At 47.7% G+C, this 17,228-nt stretch overlaps 1 protein-coding gene across 1 annotated transcript in view; it reads right to left on the reverse strand.

Annotated features, from left to right (window-relative positions):
- Nucleotides 1-17,228, reverse strand: part of WTIP (WT1 interacting protein) — an 89,552-nt gene that overhangs the window by 47,608 nt on the left and 24,716 nt on the right. The window contains exon 2 of the mRNA XM_040075139.2: nt 11,342-11,443. Coding sequence (XP_039931073.1) covers nt 11,342-11,443 — 102 coding nt within the window. The remainder of the gene's footprint in view (nt 1-11,341; nt 11,444-17,228) is intronic.

Here is a 17,228-nt window from a genome sequence, read left to right on the forward strand (position 1 = left end):
GTTTCCTCCAGCAAATGCATCTATTTGTGATATAACAATTACTGAAAGATTTACAGAACTTCTCATTTCCCCGGTGCTTCGACCTCAGGATCTCCACGTAAATTCAAAAGATTGAAAGCAGCACCCAGGTGAGAGAGGTGAGAAGGATTATGGCCACATGGCCCAAGCCAGACAGGCAAAGTGATCTGTCCAAGAGGACAAGGAACCATTAGCAAGTGGAGCAAAACCCTGTGCTCTGCCTCACTGGGCTGACCCCTTGGTGACCACCAACCTACCACTCCTCTCAGCTAAGAATTTTTCCTCTGTTGGTTGCCAGTATCCTCCGCCAGAAGAAAGACTCAAACAGAGTGCTGAAGTCTGCTGCAACTCCCTGTTTTGTAAGTGTGAAGACAAACTAGCAAAAAAAAAACCCAAAAACCCCAAACACCAACAAACTTCTTTATTTTGATTTGTACATGGCAAGATTCTTATGGGAAAGAACTTTTCTAGACCCACAAGAAGTCAAAGGATCCTTAAGGTGAAGAGTGGCAGTGGAAGCCTTTGATCTGTAAAATGAATTTTCAAGGTAAAACGCAGGCTGCTTTCTGGTGAGAACTTTAATGTGTTTTCAGGCCATACAGACAAGTCTCCCTGGAAAAAAGCAGTTAACAAGAATTAAGGATGAGATCGTAACCCACCCCAGACAGGGGCACGGCTGAGGAGCAAAGCCAGAGCCCTTCTGTCAGACAGCACGGGAGGTGAAGGCAACAGAAGCAGCAAAAACCAGATTTCCTGATCATGCTGTGTCCTCTGCTAAGAGCTCCAATCCTCCAATCTGCTGAGCCTGCAGAGCTGGACTGACAGCTGGCCTGGCAGCAGAGGAGGGGTCCTGTCCCTGCACTGTCACCAGGGAATAGCAGCAAGTCCAAGACTAGAAACAGCAGGAAAACAGGTAACAGGAATAAGAATAGAAAACCATTTTGAAGTTTGAAAAAGGAGCTTTGCTGGTGAGGAAGGACAGACTGAAGTTTCCATGACTGCAAAGTGGTACAATTCTGCCTCCTTGATATGGGGATGATGAGCTGCCAGCAGTCCTTAGACACTGGGAATTCCAGGAAAAGCCACAGATATGCATAACAAATCAAAACGGGAAATTACCAGGGTACAGTAAGATTTCAAACAGTGCCAGAGGAGCTCACTATTTTCTGGAGAAAGAGGTACTGACAAAGATCTTGACTAAAGTTATCCATCGTGCTTGTTTGAGATGGAAAACAAAAGATGCCCGCACAGAAATAGTAAGAAAGTTTAAATTCTTCAATAGCAGAGCAGACATATGAGAGCAAATGCAGGCAGAAAGAAGAAAAAGACAACACATGGGGAATGGAAAACTTCCCACAAGATCCACCAGAGACAAAAATGGAAGTTCAATCCTTCTAACACACCAGGAAAACAATCAGGTAGTTGCGGCCCACAGACCACACTTTGGTCAGTCCAAAGCAGCAATGGTGAGATCAACTCCAGGCGCAAGGAAAGGTGAAGAGTCACCCAAATGCCAGGAGAGGATGCAGGTGACACATGGCTTTAGGACAGGCTCAACACATGAGAGCCTGAATGTGTTTATACATGTGGACAGGTTTTGTATGAGGATAAAATGTACTGAGACAGGCACCAGGAAAGAAACCATCGGTTGGCTGGGGGCAGGAGAATGGATTCCCTGAGTGCTGAAGGACAAAACTGACTAACTGCATGTGTGGACATAGAACTGACTTTTTGTTAAAGATCTGATGATGATCTGTATTACATAAGAAATTATTTCAGAGTTTAGTTTGCAGGTTTAGTTTTCAGATGAGCAAAGATCAAGGACATCACCAAAGCATTTTTTGCACTTGGGAAAATACATAGGGACAACATACAGGAGAAACAGATCAACTGAATTACAGGAAACAAACCCCGTGTTTCCCCTTTGATTCATTTTCTTCTCCACTTTTTCTTTCCACCTGTTTTTTGGTAACATTTAAAATTACAGAACCTGGAAATGGGAAACAGAAACATCTGTTGACAATGTCAGTGATTTGCCTGTGCTCTGTCTGGATTATCTGGATTTCTTCCCTTTTGATAGATGAACTCAACAGCAGCACAAGGGAATCTCTTCTTTTGTCAAAACTGAGGTGCACTCCAAGGAAACATTTTAAATGGGTACAGGGGAAGGTAAGAAAGGAAAAAAAGAGAGTAGAAGGGAAAAATTAACACCCAAAAGATGTGGGTTTCAGAGAAGACCATCGAGACCTGCAGATAAAAGATTCCAATGAGGAAATGGGGAAATTTGACCAAATCTTGTTACTCTAGACAATAGGTGACATTTCAGACCCAAAAAACTACGCAAAGAAGTGATTAGGTTCTCTGGAGTTTTTACAGAAATAAAAACAGAGACAGAAACCTTGTTAATTAGAACTTTTTTGTTGTTGCATTTTATGTGTTTTCCAACCCTTGAAAGGATCACAGGTGCCATCTGTGAATGGCTCCACATTATGAATACAAAACTGTTGTGGAAGGAATACATCTGTGGTCAGTCAATGAACACAGAAGAAAGTTTTCCGTCATGAGTTGCCAGGCAACCCCCACCAATTAAAATAACCATCAAAAGCCATATATTTCATGCTGGAACCTTTAATAGCAGAGTGCAATTACAGCCTTTCAAGGAAATAAGGAGACAGGGACAAACCACCAGCCAACTATTGATCACATGGCCTCTGATCATCAGAAACAGAGAAGCATTTCCCAGCTTCCTGTCAGCCAGGTACTGATCCCACCACTCTTCCTGGGCTGAGCCTCCAGCTCTACCACAGCTGCTAAAGCAGCTCTCAGAGAAGAGTGGCACTGTACCAAGACACACACACTCCCAACCAAAAAAAGCTTTAAGCACATGCATCTTCAATATCTGGGACATCCCCAATGGAAGTAAAGTAATCAGATGAGACACCCCTAAAAAACCAGGTTCCCTCCTAGAGCTGAACTAAAGTTAAATTAGTCACAGAATTGAAAACAACTCATGACATATTTACAGCATAGTCTGTAGAGGGGATGTAGCAGCAATGGGCTGCTTTATTTCCAGCCCAGCACACAGATCAGTGCCCTGCTGGGCCAGAGCTACCTGGGACAACAGACAGAAATACAAAATGCCTCCTAAAGTGTAAAATACAACTACATAAATTTTAAATAAAGAAGAGTTTGCTGTGTCTATCCCACCTCAAGCATTTCTGATGACCCTTTTCCATCCCATTTTTGTTCTTCTAAAGCCTAGGATATTATCAGACTAACCACGGATCAAGATAAAACATTTTTTCTAGCAATCAGTACCGAAAGGCACTTGGGCTCTTACAAGGGCTGGTATCCAAGTTTGACTTTTAATAAAAATTAAGATTACATTCCTCTGCTGAGACTCAGTCACGGCTCAGAGTCTTGCACAGGGGAGCCTAAATCATGTGAAGCCAGCCGTCATCTCTGCCATTCCCTGCCTCTTTCTACACCTCCCTTTCCTGAGTTTTGCACTGGGGGTTGGCTGGGCCTGCTGCTGCAGACAGACTTGAAACAGCTTTATGCATCTGTCCTGATAGGTGTTAAATGGGAAGTGTGGGGCTGAGCACAGGCTGTAACTCATCCCAGACATGCGGAGTGACTCAGGCAGAGCTCTGCCCTCCTGCAGCAGCGGCAGGAGTTATCTCAGTGACACGTCTACACCAGGCACAGGCAGCGGCACGGACACCAAATCCTCCCTCCTAGCCAACCTCGCACCTCCGCACAGCGCTGGGCTTTTCCTGGGAATCACGTCTCCAGCACGTGCCCCACGCACAGCAGGACCTGCTGCCAGCTCCAGCCACGGCCTGGAAACCACCAAACATCCAGGTGGCCACAGATTCAATCCAGCCACGGGCCAGAGTGGTGGATGAGCAGCAACGGCTGGGTGTGAGTGAGGGAGCGGGGAAGGATGTTCCTACAGCACAGCATGGAGTCACTGCTCAGCTTGGCCCCCGAGCACCAGGTACGAGCCAGTGCCTCTGGCAGGATTACAGACCAAAAATCCCAACAGTTCAGCCTGCTCCAGTCCCACAATACGTGGTTAGAAAATGGCAGGGAAAAGAGCACAAGGACATGCGCTACCCAGCAGCTTGTCACTGCATGGCCCCTCGCAGCTGGGTTCCTGCTGGGTTTCCTTGATGCCCAGAAGAGTTGCACAAAGTGGCTGCAGAAAGATGAACAGATACTGAACTTGCAACCAGGTCAGTGAAAAGTCAGTCATGAGGCACTGAGGGTGAACCAGTGACACAAACACACGCATTTGTACCACTGCGATTACCAACTCTAACACTGGTGGACACACACTGTAGAGCTTACAGATTTGACACTGAATTCCGTTTTATTTTATGGGAAAGTCACATTTACAAACAATTTAATTTGCAGCTACAAAGCAAGTACTGGCAGTGCGCAATTTGGATGCAGCGACTCATGCCAAACTTAGAAATGCACCGTGGGGACAGAACAAATATGAATTGAAAATGAACCTTCCACTGGGAATTTGGGTATTTTTAAAACTCACCAACTGCTGTAAATATACACCGAAGGGACACAGCTTCCTTCAGATATTCTGTGCCTTACTACCACCAAGAGCAAACAAAGGTTCAACATGCGGCAGCAAATAGCAAAAGACTATTTTCAGTGTCACAAGGAACTTCTCTGGGGCATGAGCAACCTCCTATTAATAGACATCTACACCAGTAGCACTGAGTGGCCTCAGACAGAAGTGAAAAGGCAGGTTGTGACTGTGGCCATGAACTGACTCCCTTTTCCCATCAGCTGGGGACAGGGGCCGGTTCAGAAGTGCTCTTCATTCCCTCAGGGTAATAATAACAATACTCCCACTGTGGTTGTCCCACTTGGGCCTTTGAAACCAGCAGCTCGCTCTGTCAGCCTGGGATCCTGTCCCAGAGACCCAGATGAGCTCGTGAAGGCTGAACAAAGGCAGCAGCACTGCCCATCATCACGTAAACTGTGACACCTTTACCAGCTGTCCCTCAAAACCAAAGTGCTGTCTGACCCCTGTGAGTGCTCCAGGCTGGCCAAGAGCCATCAGGTGAGAGCCGTAGCCCTTCAGATGCTACACTTGCTTTAAGCTTCTGGTTAATCCTGCCATGACTTTCTGTGCCTTAAAACCAGCACCAAAAACTCCAATTAAAAAGTAATGGCATGGTAGAGCATTTGCTTTCATGTAGGAGAAGAGAACATGTTCCTGGTTTTTATAGTGAAATACATTTCAGCTTTGAGAGTAGAGCCTCCAGACCCTTAGCTCTGCAAAGCTCATTCCCTGACCAAAGCTCATTCCCTTACACCCTCTGAGTTACAAACAGCAAACTGATACTCCTCACTGTAAAGATTTATCCTACGGCAGTTTCTGCCATCATTGCCACTGGATTAAAATTTTCAGCCTGAAAAGATGCTGTGGATGACATTATGATCTGCAAACTGAAGGTGCCTGGTAAGTTCTCTTCTTTAATGAGTATCAACCAGAGCTCATTAATTCCTGCAACTGTTCACCTGCACTTAGATCACACAAGTAACCTGGCATTACAACAAATATCCTTCAAGAAATCCTGTCACACTCTGAAATACTATCAAAAGGAATTAGACAATGAGCTCTTCAGGCAGATATTTTTCAGCTCTGGTCTTCCATAAGCAAAATCTCTAACTGAACTCCTGCCAAAGCCTAGATTTTATACTTAACAGAAGGGACAGGTTATGTTGTTGCCTGAATTAACATCTGTTATTTAAAATTCAGCAAAGCAACTTTACATATGACTGATATAACATATTTAAACACATCTAAGTGCTTTGCTGAATCAAGGCCTAAAAGAGATTCTGTTGGTGTCAGGGCTGAGGCAGAATCTGCATTTAAAAACCATCCTAACAAGCTTCAGTTGTTTCCTCTAAGAGATTGTGAGTAAAGATCTACATTGAAATACTTGGACTCAGGAAATCAGATCACTTTGGCTTCTACCTTACCTGAAGAGAATTATTTGACCTCTGAAAAAAAGCTATCTGAGGACCACAGCTTTAGGCAGAAGGCTGTAGGGGTTCACAGAGATGTGGCAAAAATCTACTGACAAAGCAAGGATCTGAGATGCTGAATTTGCTCAGTTATCGGAGCAAGGCTCAGCCATCCAGAGCCCACTGAACACATTTGAGAGGCAGAAAAGCAACACATAAAACATGTCCAATAAGTCACCCACCCTTCCTTTTCATTTTAACTCTAGTCTCAGCTTACTGGTAAAATCTCCCTATTTTGAGGAGATCCTGTACAGCTCTGAATCAATCTATTACTAAGGGTTTTCCCAAAGTTGCCAGAACCTAGGAAGACAATTAAGAGATTTACCATCTCAGCATTTTACCAAAATGTCTAGAGGGACAGAAGTCTCTTATTTATTTACTGTGCACCTGAAATACTTTCTCATCTTTCTGCATTCATGTCCCCAGAGAGGGAACCACCCTCACTGCAGGAGACCCCAGTTCCCCCACTCCATCCTTACACCTCTACACTGGCAAGGCTGGAGCCCCCACAGAAGTGCCTACGCCTGAGAGCCTGTTTTTGGGTTTCCTCTTAATTACAAGCAACACAAACCCCCAACAATGATGTGATAAACAAAGGTGGGAGCAGGAAAGGACAGCACTGGGAGCTCCGGGGAAGGCACAGGATGGCCTGTCCTGGCACACACTGCCCTCTTCGAGCAGGACGCCCTGACAGATGGCACCTGGTACTGAAAGAACCCAAAGGAGTGCTTAAGAAAGGGCTCTGACTCAGGCAGAATTTCCACTTCTCTGCACAACTGCACTTGTCTTTGCAGAGCTGAAAGCACTCACTGCCAAGTGATGAAATGAGGCCTTGGAGGCTCCATCATTCATTATCACATTTCAGCCTGAGTGGTCTCCAAACCACAAATTTTCCCAAGGGTTTAAAATATTATTTTATTTCATTTTTAATTGCAGCTGGTTAACTATTGACCCCTTATCTAAATCAGATATCTTCAGGTGCAGAATTATTGTTCTTTGGTTATTGCCTTTCATTTTCTACAACCAATCTATCGAAAGTAAAATTAAAAACTGCTGGAGGTGAGCTCAGATCATTCTTGTTATTTGAGGGACAAAAAGACAGACTAAAAAAAGATATGCACTCTTCAGCTCTTATTCTCACATTTCTAATTTGCATTCTGATGGCACGGCCAGTTTTTGGAGGTGGGGTGGCTTTGTGGGAAGCTGCCAGAAGCTTCCCCTGTGCCCGGCAGAGCCAATTCCAGCCGGCTCCAGGACGGAGCCGCCCCTGGCCAAGGCCCGGCCCAGCAGCGACAGCGGCAGCGCCTCCGGGGAGCTTTTAGACAGGGGAGAAAATCCCCGTGGAATTGCAGCCGGGCGAGAGCAGCGAGGAGATGGGAGAGGAGCGGCTCTGCAAAGGCCCGGGCCGGGGCAGGAGGGGCAGGAGCTGCTCCAGCCGCCGGAGCCGAGCTTCGCCCGAGCCCGGGGCGCAGCCCAGGGACAGGCGGCAGCCGAGCCCCCGCAGCCCCGGGGCTCCGGGATGGAGCCGAGATCCCCCCGCGGCCCTGCAGGGCCCCACCGCGGAGCAGCGGCTGCCTGCGGGAGCCTGGCACCGGGAACCCCACGCTGGAGCAGCTCCTGGCAGGACCTGGGGCCCTGGAGAGAGGAGCCCGAGCTGGAACAGGTTTGCTGGCAGGACCTGGGACCCACAGGGGACCCGGGCTGGGGCAGCTCCTGAAGGACGGAGTGCAGCCATGGAAGGGACCAGGCTGGAGCAGCTCCTGAAGGACGGAGTGCAGCCATGGAAGGGACCAGGCTGGAGCAGCTCCTGAAGGACTGAGTGCAGCCATGGAAGGGACCAGGCTGGAGCAGCTCCTGAAGGACTGAGTGCAGCCATGGAAGGGACCAGGCTGGAGCAGCTCCTGAAGGACTGAGTGCAGCCATGGAAGGGACCCGGGCTGGAGCAGCTCCTGAAGGACTGAGTGCAGCCATGGGAAGGTGCATTTTGCTCCCAAAGGACTGCAGCCCATGGGAAGCTCTCAGGCTGGAGAAGCTCATGGAGCTCACTGTCTCCTGTTGGAGGGACCCCACACTGGAGCACAGGAAGAGTGTGAGGAGCCCTTCCCCTGAGGAGGAAGGAGCAGCAGAGACAACCTGGGATGAGCTGAGCACAGCCCCCATTCCCCGTGCCCCTGCACCACTTGGGGGAGAGAAGGAGAAAGCTGGGAGTAAAGTTAAACCTAGGAAGAAAGGAGGGGTGAGGAGAAGATGTTTTAAGATATATTTTTCATTTGTCATTCTCCTACTCTGATTTGGTTGTTAATTGATTTTTTTTAGTTGTTTTTCTGTGTCAGTAACTGGTGAGGGATCTCTCCCTGCCCTTATCCAAACTCACAGGCCTTTCCTTTTATTTCCTCTCCCCATCCAGCTGAGAAGGGCAGGGATGCAGTGGCTTTGGTGGGCACCTGGTGTCCAGCCAGGGCCAACCACCACATAAACACGCACAGCATGAACACTGGTTTAGGCAAAGAGAACCAATGCACTTCTCTACTCTCCTGTCAAAGGCTCACAAGGAGCACCAATGTGTGCTGTGACCCCTCACCCAACACAGATCATTAATGATCACCCACTCAGCTAAAGCTTTGCTCAACTTAAAACATTCTCCAAAGGGACATTTGTACTTAATTTGAAAACAAAGAAGAATAGAGAATCTGCCACTTCTCTTGCTATTTTTTTCCAGCAGTTAATCATCCTCATTGCAGAAAAACTACCTTTGATTTCCTATTTGAACTGTGTAATTTCAGCCTCCAGGAAAGATCTCTCTTGTGTTTGTCTCTAGTACATATGAGACCACTTTCTAATGCTGTTTTATGGTTCATGTACTTACAAGCTCCAGCCACATGTCCCTCCCATAATTTCAGATACCCCAAATACAATGGGCTCTCTTGATTAGCTTTTCTCCAGCCTTTAATCATCTATTTAAGTTCTCCTGGGCCCTCTCTGGTTACTCTCATCCATTTAAATGTGGGCACCAAACCTACAGCTCAGGATCCTCAAACGGGTCCCAGCAATGTCACAAAATGGTCTCCCTGTTCATGAACTGCAGTCCTGTGAGAAGTCTCCATTTGATTTCTTACCCATGAGCTCCTGTAAAGCCTTTTCGGCACCATTCTCAAGGGTGCAGTTCCCACACACAGGACCTGTGGTGCCTTGGTCCCAGGCTTTGGATCTACTGGCACTGTACTGACCCACTCTGGATTTTCCACGGGATGGACAGCCCAAAATACAGTGAGAAACGAAAGAGTTCACGCAACACCCTCCTCCCGCCTACGCTCATGCTGATCCTGTTTCAGAGCTGAGAGGAAAAGCTCTGCTTTGGACTCCCCCTTGAAGGCAGCTGACCCTGAGCTTTGATCAGGTGTTTTAGCTGCCCTCAGGCACTGCTGCCCCAGCAGCAGCACAGCCCCTCTCCAGTGCCCGCCCAAGAAGTGCCCAAACACTCCCCTTCCAACGGGCTTTTACCAGAGGTGGCAAACAGAAGGAAATCCAATGCCTCCCCGCTGGTGAATTGTCCTGGTGGAGCCTCCAGCCCAGAGCAGCACAGTGAGAGGCTCAGAAGACAACGTGGAGCATCTCTGTGCATCGGGTGACTCACGGGAAGCTGCCTGAATCACCGAATTCTAGGGCACTGAAGGGTGGGGCAAACAATGCTTCAAGTGGACATGTCTCAAGCTGCCTCGTGGTAGGTGAACACTGGCCACACACACCTCTCGAGAACAGTCAGAAAAGCTTGTTGTGTGTTTAAATAATTGAGTTGTGTTTGTATTTTGCTGTTAAAATACACTTATTGTCCCTTATACATTTTTCGAAGGAACAGTGACCTGCATTCAGAACCCCATGGTAGCAAACATGCAGCCTAAGTACTTAAAAACAACATTTCTGCCCCAGAGAGGAAGCTGGAATTCACCCATGCAATTAGGTTGGGCTAATGCAGTGGATAGACATTATCTGATATCCTATTTTGTAATCTTGTGCTAAGCAGGATGCTGTTCACTTTGGGAGCCAACAAAACAGCTACTCACTTACTGTCAGACCTGAGCAAAGTCAGGAGCAATCCCTGAGGGTTTGAGTTCAACCCCACATCTGGTAACGGTCCAGAGTCATTTGGAAAGGTCACTAAATTCTACATTCAGGTTGAAGGTTTCTTTAAACCAATCTTTATCAGTACAGATCTCAGCAGAAAAGACAACACTTTTCCTGTCAGAAATGAACTTTACAATGGTCTTCTGACTATCAACTTATTTGGTTCTATGCCAGTAATCTTTAACTCTTTTTCTAATCCTTAATTAATCCTTTTTATAAATAATCTGTGCTCAGCACATTCTACTCAGAATAAATTTTTTGCTGTGTGTATGTATCATAACAAGATCTTCAATATCCAGGCAAATATTTTCATATATAAGGAACCTTACTAGATGTGTGCATAAAACAAGAAAAATCACCTGACTCCTGAAAACTGAGGTCTCACACTTCCCTTGAGCTTGGTGGGAATTTGTGAGTTCTCAGCAGTAACAGACGAGACACTGAAGAAGTCTCCAACTTAAGTTTATAATGCCTGACTTAGGGCACCACTTCTGAAAGTGCAGCCCTGAATCTTCCATTTCCCCTGGCAAAGCCAGGACTTCCCCATATCACAAACAGAAACATCTCTTTCAGACTAAAAGGGAAACCTAAAAAGATCCTGAGAACAGCAAGGAGGAAACAGATTTAACATCTAGTTTTCCCCCACAAAAATAAAACCTTGTAGTAGCATAAGACATTTCAACACACAGTTTCTGTTTGTTCTTGTCACATTCAACCATAAGTGAACAATTTTTGTGCACTATGCATACACAGAAATGACAAATACACATGCCTGACTTGACTTGCATTTGCAAATAGAAAGTGACAAAATATGGTTTTGGCTGAACAAATTTTACCTTTTTTTTCCTATTAAAATGATACATGCACATTACAGTTCCATAAATACAAGTGATTTAAAGCATACAGCGCTTCTAACAGCCAGGTTGAAGCCATTTTGTAAATGCAGCCCTTCTAACAACCAAACACCACTTTTCTGGGCTGCTGCTTAGGAAAACACCATTGAACACTTACAGATGGCAAATAAAAAACAACTTCTGAAGCTGGAGCCTTGCGTGGGAACTTTGCCTGGGGAAGCAGGCAGGATGAGGTCTCACTTTGTACACTGGTTGCTAAAGGGAGCCGCACGGCAGATCTGACTTACCACAAGAGCAGCACGTGAAGCAGTTGGTATGATAGAGGTTACCCATTGCTTGGCAAGCCTGGCTCGCTCCATACACACCTTTTCCACATTTTATACAAATACCTACAAAGCAGAAAGAGAATCAAAGTTAAAATCCTCCACGGCTCCTGAAAACAGCTCCAGGCCGTTGATTCACAACACTCATGATACCCCCATCAGGCTCTAAATCAATGAGCTCCTCACCCTGAATAGATTCAAGTACCCACGAGAGCAGCAGGCGGCTGCAGTGAAAGAAATGCATGGAAATTAACCCAAAATTAAGGGAGGGCAAGCCTCTGCTGGTGTTTCAATGCAAGGAGACTGAGGCTGGCTGCAGACAGAAACCCAGAGGAGGCAGGTGCAGCCAGAAAGGACAGAGAAATCCACACACTCCCTGCAAACAACTCTGCCAGCTTAAGAAGTAATTTAGTAATTTAGTGAGACCTTCACAAACAAAGTGCCCCACCACATGACATTCAACAACCACTGATATAACAACAATTCAGTCCAAGCCCAAAAGATCTCTCCTTGGCCCTCTCCACAAACACAACATCAAGCACGTTTGTCTGCAGTGAAAGCCACCGGGAAAATGGATCTGTCAGTCACATTTAGTAATTGTCTAATTCCCCATGAACAGAGGATGTAACCTCATAAACACAAGCTGGCACCTTACCACACTGAACAGCAAAGCCTCAGCCTTCCTTTTGGTCTCAGGGCAGAAATTCAGGCTCGTGGCTTTGCTTCAGTGGGCTCAGGAATTCACCTTTACTGCCCACGCCTGCTCCTGGTGGTGCCAGGGGTGATTGCCATGGAGTCCTCAGGAGACCAAAGCACCAGGAATCAACAAGTCAGAGGTCAGCTCTACACATGGTAAACTCACAGGAAAGGTTATGATTTCAGTAAGCTCTGCAAAGAGGGTTTTTTTTTGGGATGGTTTGGTTTTGGGGAATATTTAAAGCTATTTCCTCAAAGGTTTTTTTTTGAGGTCTTTTGGCAATGCATTTATGTCCACCTATGCATGACCTCTTTAAATTCAAACCAAGGAAGAGAATTAATTCAAGGATCACTTTGGTTTTGTATCCCAATGAAGAAGAACTTAAACTCTGGGGAATCCATGTCCTTCTGTCACACTATTGGGACTACTGATTTTAAGTTTTTCTATAGGTCTCTATTCAATTCCAGCAGGACAGTCCATCAAGACAAGGCTGGTGATATTTTTTAAATACTACAGTAAAAAAAAAAAAAAAAAAAAAAAAGGAGGGGCTTTTTTTGCTTCAAACAACCCTAAAAAACCTGCTCTGTTCCACGCGTTGTTTGAGGCTCTATTTCTGCAAGTGCATGCACAAGCTCAGCATTAATCATTGGTGCCAAAAAAATTGCTAATACACCTAAGAATCTAGGAACTGCAGAATTACAAACCTGGGCTTTTATCTTCCAGAATTCTCGCCTACTGTGCTGAGAACATTCTATGTAAGTACATGGAAATAAAAATGCAAGTTCTTCGGGGGAATATCAGCATACTATGAACATGCGTCTCCCTCTCGTCCTGGGAGACATCCCTCCATGAACTTCTCCATTGTGAGAGCTTCCACAGGCTGCAGTCCTTCAGGAGCTGCTCCAGCCTGGTCCCTTCCATGGCTGCACTCAGTCCTTCAGGAGCTGCTCCAGCCTGGTCCCTTCCCATGGCTGCACTCAGTCCTTCAGGAGCTGCTCCAGCCTGGTCCCTTCCATGGCTGCACTCCGTCCTTCAGGAGCTGCTCCAGCCTGGTCCCTTCCCATGGCTGCACTCAGTCCTTCAGGAGCTGCTCCAGCCTGGTCCCTTCCATGGCTGCACTCAGTCCTTCAGGAGCTGCTCCAGCCTGGTCCCTTCCATGGCTGCACTCAGTCCTTCAGGAGCTGCTCCAGCCTGGTCCCTTCCATGGCTGCACTCTGTCCTTCAGGAGCTGCTCCAGCCTGGTCCCTTCCATGGCTGCACTCAGTCCTTCAGGAGCTGCTCCAGCCTGGTCCCTTCCCATGGCTGCACTCAGTCCTTCAGGAGCTGCTCCAGCCTGGTCCCTTCCATGGCTGCACTCAGTCCTTCAGGAGCTGCTCCAGCCTGGTCCCTTCCATGGCTGCACTCCGTCCTTCAGGAGCTGCTCCAGCCTGGTCCCTTCCATGGCTGCAGTCAGTCCTTCAGGAGCTGCTCCAGCCTGGTCCCTTCCATGGCTGCACTCCGTCCTTCAGGAGCTGCTCCAGCCTGGTCCCTTCCATGGCTGCACTCAGTCCTTCAGGAGCTGCTCCAGCCTGGTCCCTTCCATGGCTGCACTCCGTCCTTCAGGAGCTGCTCCAGCCCGGGTCCCCTGTGGGTCCCAGGTCCTGCCAGCAAACCTGTTCCAGCTCGGGCTCCTCTCTCCAGGGCCCCAGGTCCTGCCAGGAGCTGCTCCAGCGTGGGGTTCCCGGTGCCAGGCTCCCGCAGGCAGCCGCTGCTCCGCGGTGGGGCCCTGCAGGGCCGCGGGGGGATCTCGGATCCATCCCGGAGCCCCGGGGCTGCGGGGGCTCGGCTGCCGCCTGTCCCTGGGCTGCGCCCCGGGCTCGGGCGAAGCTCGGCTCCGGCGGCTGGAGCAGCTCCTGCCCCTCCCGCCCCGGCCCGGGCCTTTGCAGAGCCGCTCCTCTCCCATCTCCTCGCTGCTCTCGCCCGGCTGCAATTCCACGGGGATTTTCTCCCCTGTCTAAAAGCTCCCCGGAGGCGCTGCCGCTGTCGCTGCTGGGCCGGGCCTTGGCCAGGGGCGGCTCCGTCCTGGAGCCGGCTGGAATTGGCTCTGCCGGGCACAGGGGAAGCTTCTGGCAGCTTCCCACAAAGCCACCCCACCTCCAAAAACTGGCCGTGCCAGCTCGGTACCACACACCCTTTCTAGAACTGAACTGCTTCAGCTCAGAGCAGCATCAGCACAGACATCGGTATGAGCTGTGGAGTGTAATCAGATTAACTGGGATACTGGCAAGTTTTAAAAAAGGATTTTTCCTATACTATGAATTCCAGTACTGAAATGCAAAGACTATTAATTAAATCACAGGGCATATTGGTGTTTATACCTTTAACGCCATCATTTCGAGATTAGCCTTTCATTCAGCTAGCTCAACATCCTAGCACAATGTTGCCACTTTAGACTACTTGTCAAATGAAATTATAAATTTAAAAGCCAATACATCCATTGATATTTTTTAAAATCTTAAATCTGGTTTCAGAAATTTAGGGAAGCAAAACTATAACTTTAAGATTAACAGCTACCCAAGCTAAACCTAGTGAGACAAACTAGCTGCCATCCAGATCCAACAGTTTATTGCAAACTTGTTAAGAAAATGGGCGAGCTTTGGGTGAGCTTTGGGCGAGCTCAGCCCTGACACAAGAATGGGAATTTCAGAACATTTGTTGCCTTACCGAAAGCCTCCAAGTGCATTCGTTTATTTGTAACCAGGTGTTATGGGAAACGTATTTGTGACGAGTGAAAGGTTAACTGATCAAGGATGGCTACTGATTTCTGTGGCTGGAAGAGGTGTCCTGTGAGCCAGCAACTGCAGGAATTGCTCGCTCCCGGCAGCAGCACTGAGCCCAGGACCCTGCTCGCTGTCCCACCGTGCCCCAGGGCTCTGCAGGGACCCTGGGGCAGGAGAGGCTGCACAGAACAGGGGGGACACCTGGAACAACTGGGTGGCACTCAGCATCAGGCCCTGTCTGATGTCTCAGTTCACTCTTGGCCGTGTGGACAGAGGAAGCCCCTTCAGAGCCCCCACAGCTCCCTGGGCACTTCTCGCCCACCTTTTCATTCCAACAGTGGTCGCTATTGATTATCTGCCTGGCTGCTTACACTGACAGAACTACGTTTTCCCATCTACAGCTATTCAAAGAAGAGCAGGAATCCACAGTCTGTAATTTCGGCAATTCTGTCTCTGAGCTCTTGTGCACTACAGTCCAAACTGCTCTGATAAATGAAAGTTATTACCTCATTTCTTTGTCATTGCTGCACTGAACCATCAGAAGCAAAAGAAGGATTTATTGTGGATGTTAAACTTGCACTGGCCTCTCCAAGCAAGTGATTTGTTAGGAGCAGCTGTCAGTTTGTTAACTTGTTTTCTCCAAGAGCGTAGTCATTAACTCCAGGAATGAATGACCACAGAGATGATTAGCATACTAAAAAAGTGTATGTAAAATTCCAAAAGTGTATTTTGGAAAATACATCTGCAGCTGCAGTGTGAGTTTAGTGTGAGCTCATAAGTGCCTAGGAAAAGCCCTGATTACACGGCTGCTCAGGTCTGCTTTTCCACCAGTCACAGCCCAGACTGCACACTGTGGGCTTGTGAAGCCCTGACATAACAGCTACATCACTTTTCCTCCCCTCCCCAGATTTAATTCCAAGGCTTGTTAAACAACTTATGAAGAATGTTCTGTTGCAGAGCAAGCGTGTCTCGTTTCTGACACTTCCCTTGACATTACTTCAGATCAACCTCTGCCTTTATACAATTCCTTGCCCCTCCTGATGCCTCAATTCTGAGCAGTCAGCTGTACCCCAGATCTTTTACACATCAGCTGCTATGTTTCTACCCAGGTCATCAGCTCTCCTACAGATCTGGTGTCTCTACCCAGAAAAAGACATTACATGATGTCGCATATACTCAAAGTTGCCATGAAGGTTGGCTGAGCCAGGAGCACAGCAGTCCTTGGCTGGGGTGGAGATACGTTCACACCCTCACAGAGCGTTTAACCAAACTAGAGACTGAACAAACACTCCATGGAGCACAGCGAAAGGCCAGCAACAAAAACGGTACTAAAAAGAGAAGGAGCACCCACAGACTCCCTGCTGGATTCCAGCACATGGCCAGTGCTCCCCGCACCTTTAACCAGTCCACTTCACTGAGCTTGACCACATTGGTGAGAACATCACCCCTGGACAAAAGCCAGGCAAGCCTCCAGCACTGCACAGCAACAGAGCTGTCAGAACTCCCTGGGTAACTCATACAGCAGCAAACACAGATATCAGCACCCACAGAAGATCACACAGGGATTTTTTCATGTGTTCAGTGACTTGGCTCCAGACTTGAGACCAAATGCAATGCATTATAATGCAAAGGTATCAGCAACAACCTATTTTTCAGCCTGCTAGTACTTGTAAGAGTTCCCTGTAGTAGCCTGTGCATTACAAAAAGTTTAGTTTGGGACCTGTACATCAGATCCTATAATGTTCTTTTGGCCATGCCAGTACAGGCTGCTACCTCATACAGACTTCACCAGGCAGCCAGAATTAGGAAAGACTGACAAATGCAGATATATAAAATGGCAGATATTTAACCCTTTTGGCCGAGCTCTGCCCTCAGACACAGGTGCAATTCAGCCCGTGCCTGATGCCATCCTTATGTAACCCAAAGACAGAAGTTTAGTGTGAATGCAAGAAAAATGGTACCACATGGCCTCCCAGCTCCAGCAGGCAGCAGCTGTGCGAGCTGGGAGACTCCAGCTACCACAGACTGAGCACCATGGCCCAGGGATGAGCTGCAGCTTTACTGTCTTACAGCCACACCATATCTCCAGAATAACTGCTACATGCTGCCTACAGTAGGAAACAACCAAGCCCTGTCATCAAGAGTTATGGTAAAGCTAAAATTAACAACTAACACATGGCACAGATGACTCCCTCCCTGCCTCCGCAGTTCTGGGAAAAGGGCGGATGAACGTTGCGTTGGGCCACTGCAAAATCCCCTTTTCTTCTCTCAGACAGGAAAGCCATCTCTGCACAAATCCCAAACAAGATTCTGCACACCTGCAGCCTATCCATGCACAGGGGCAGGCAAATGGCAGACACCCACTGCCATGGACCAGGGAGAAAAAACGAGGAGG

This window comes from Hirundo rustica, chromosome 11 (assembly GCF_015227805.2).
Source record: "Hirundo rustica isolate bHirRus1 chromosome 11, bHirRus1.pri.v3, whole genome shotgun sequence".
NCBI classification, from domain to species: domain Eukaryota; kingdom Metazoa; phylum Chordata; class Aves; order Passeriformes; family Hirundinidae; genus Hirundo; species Hirundo rustica.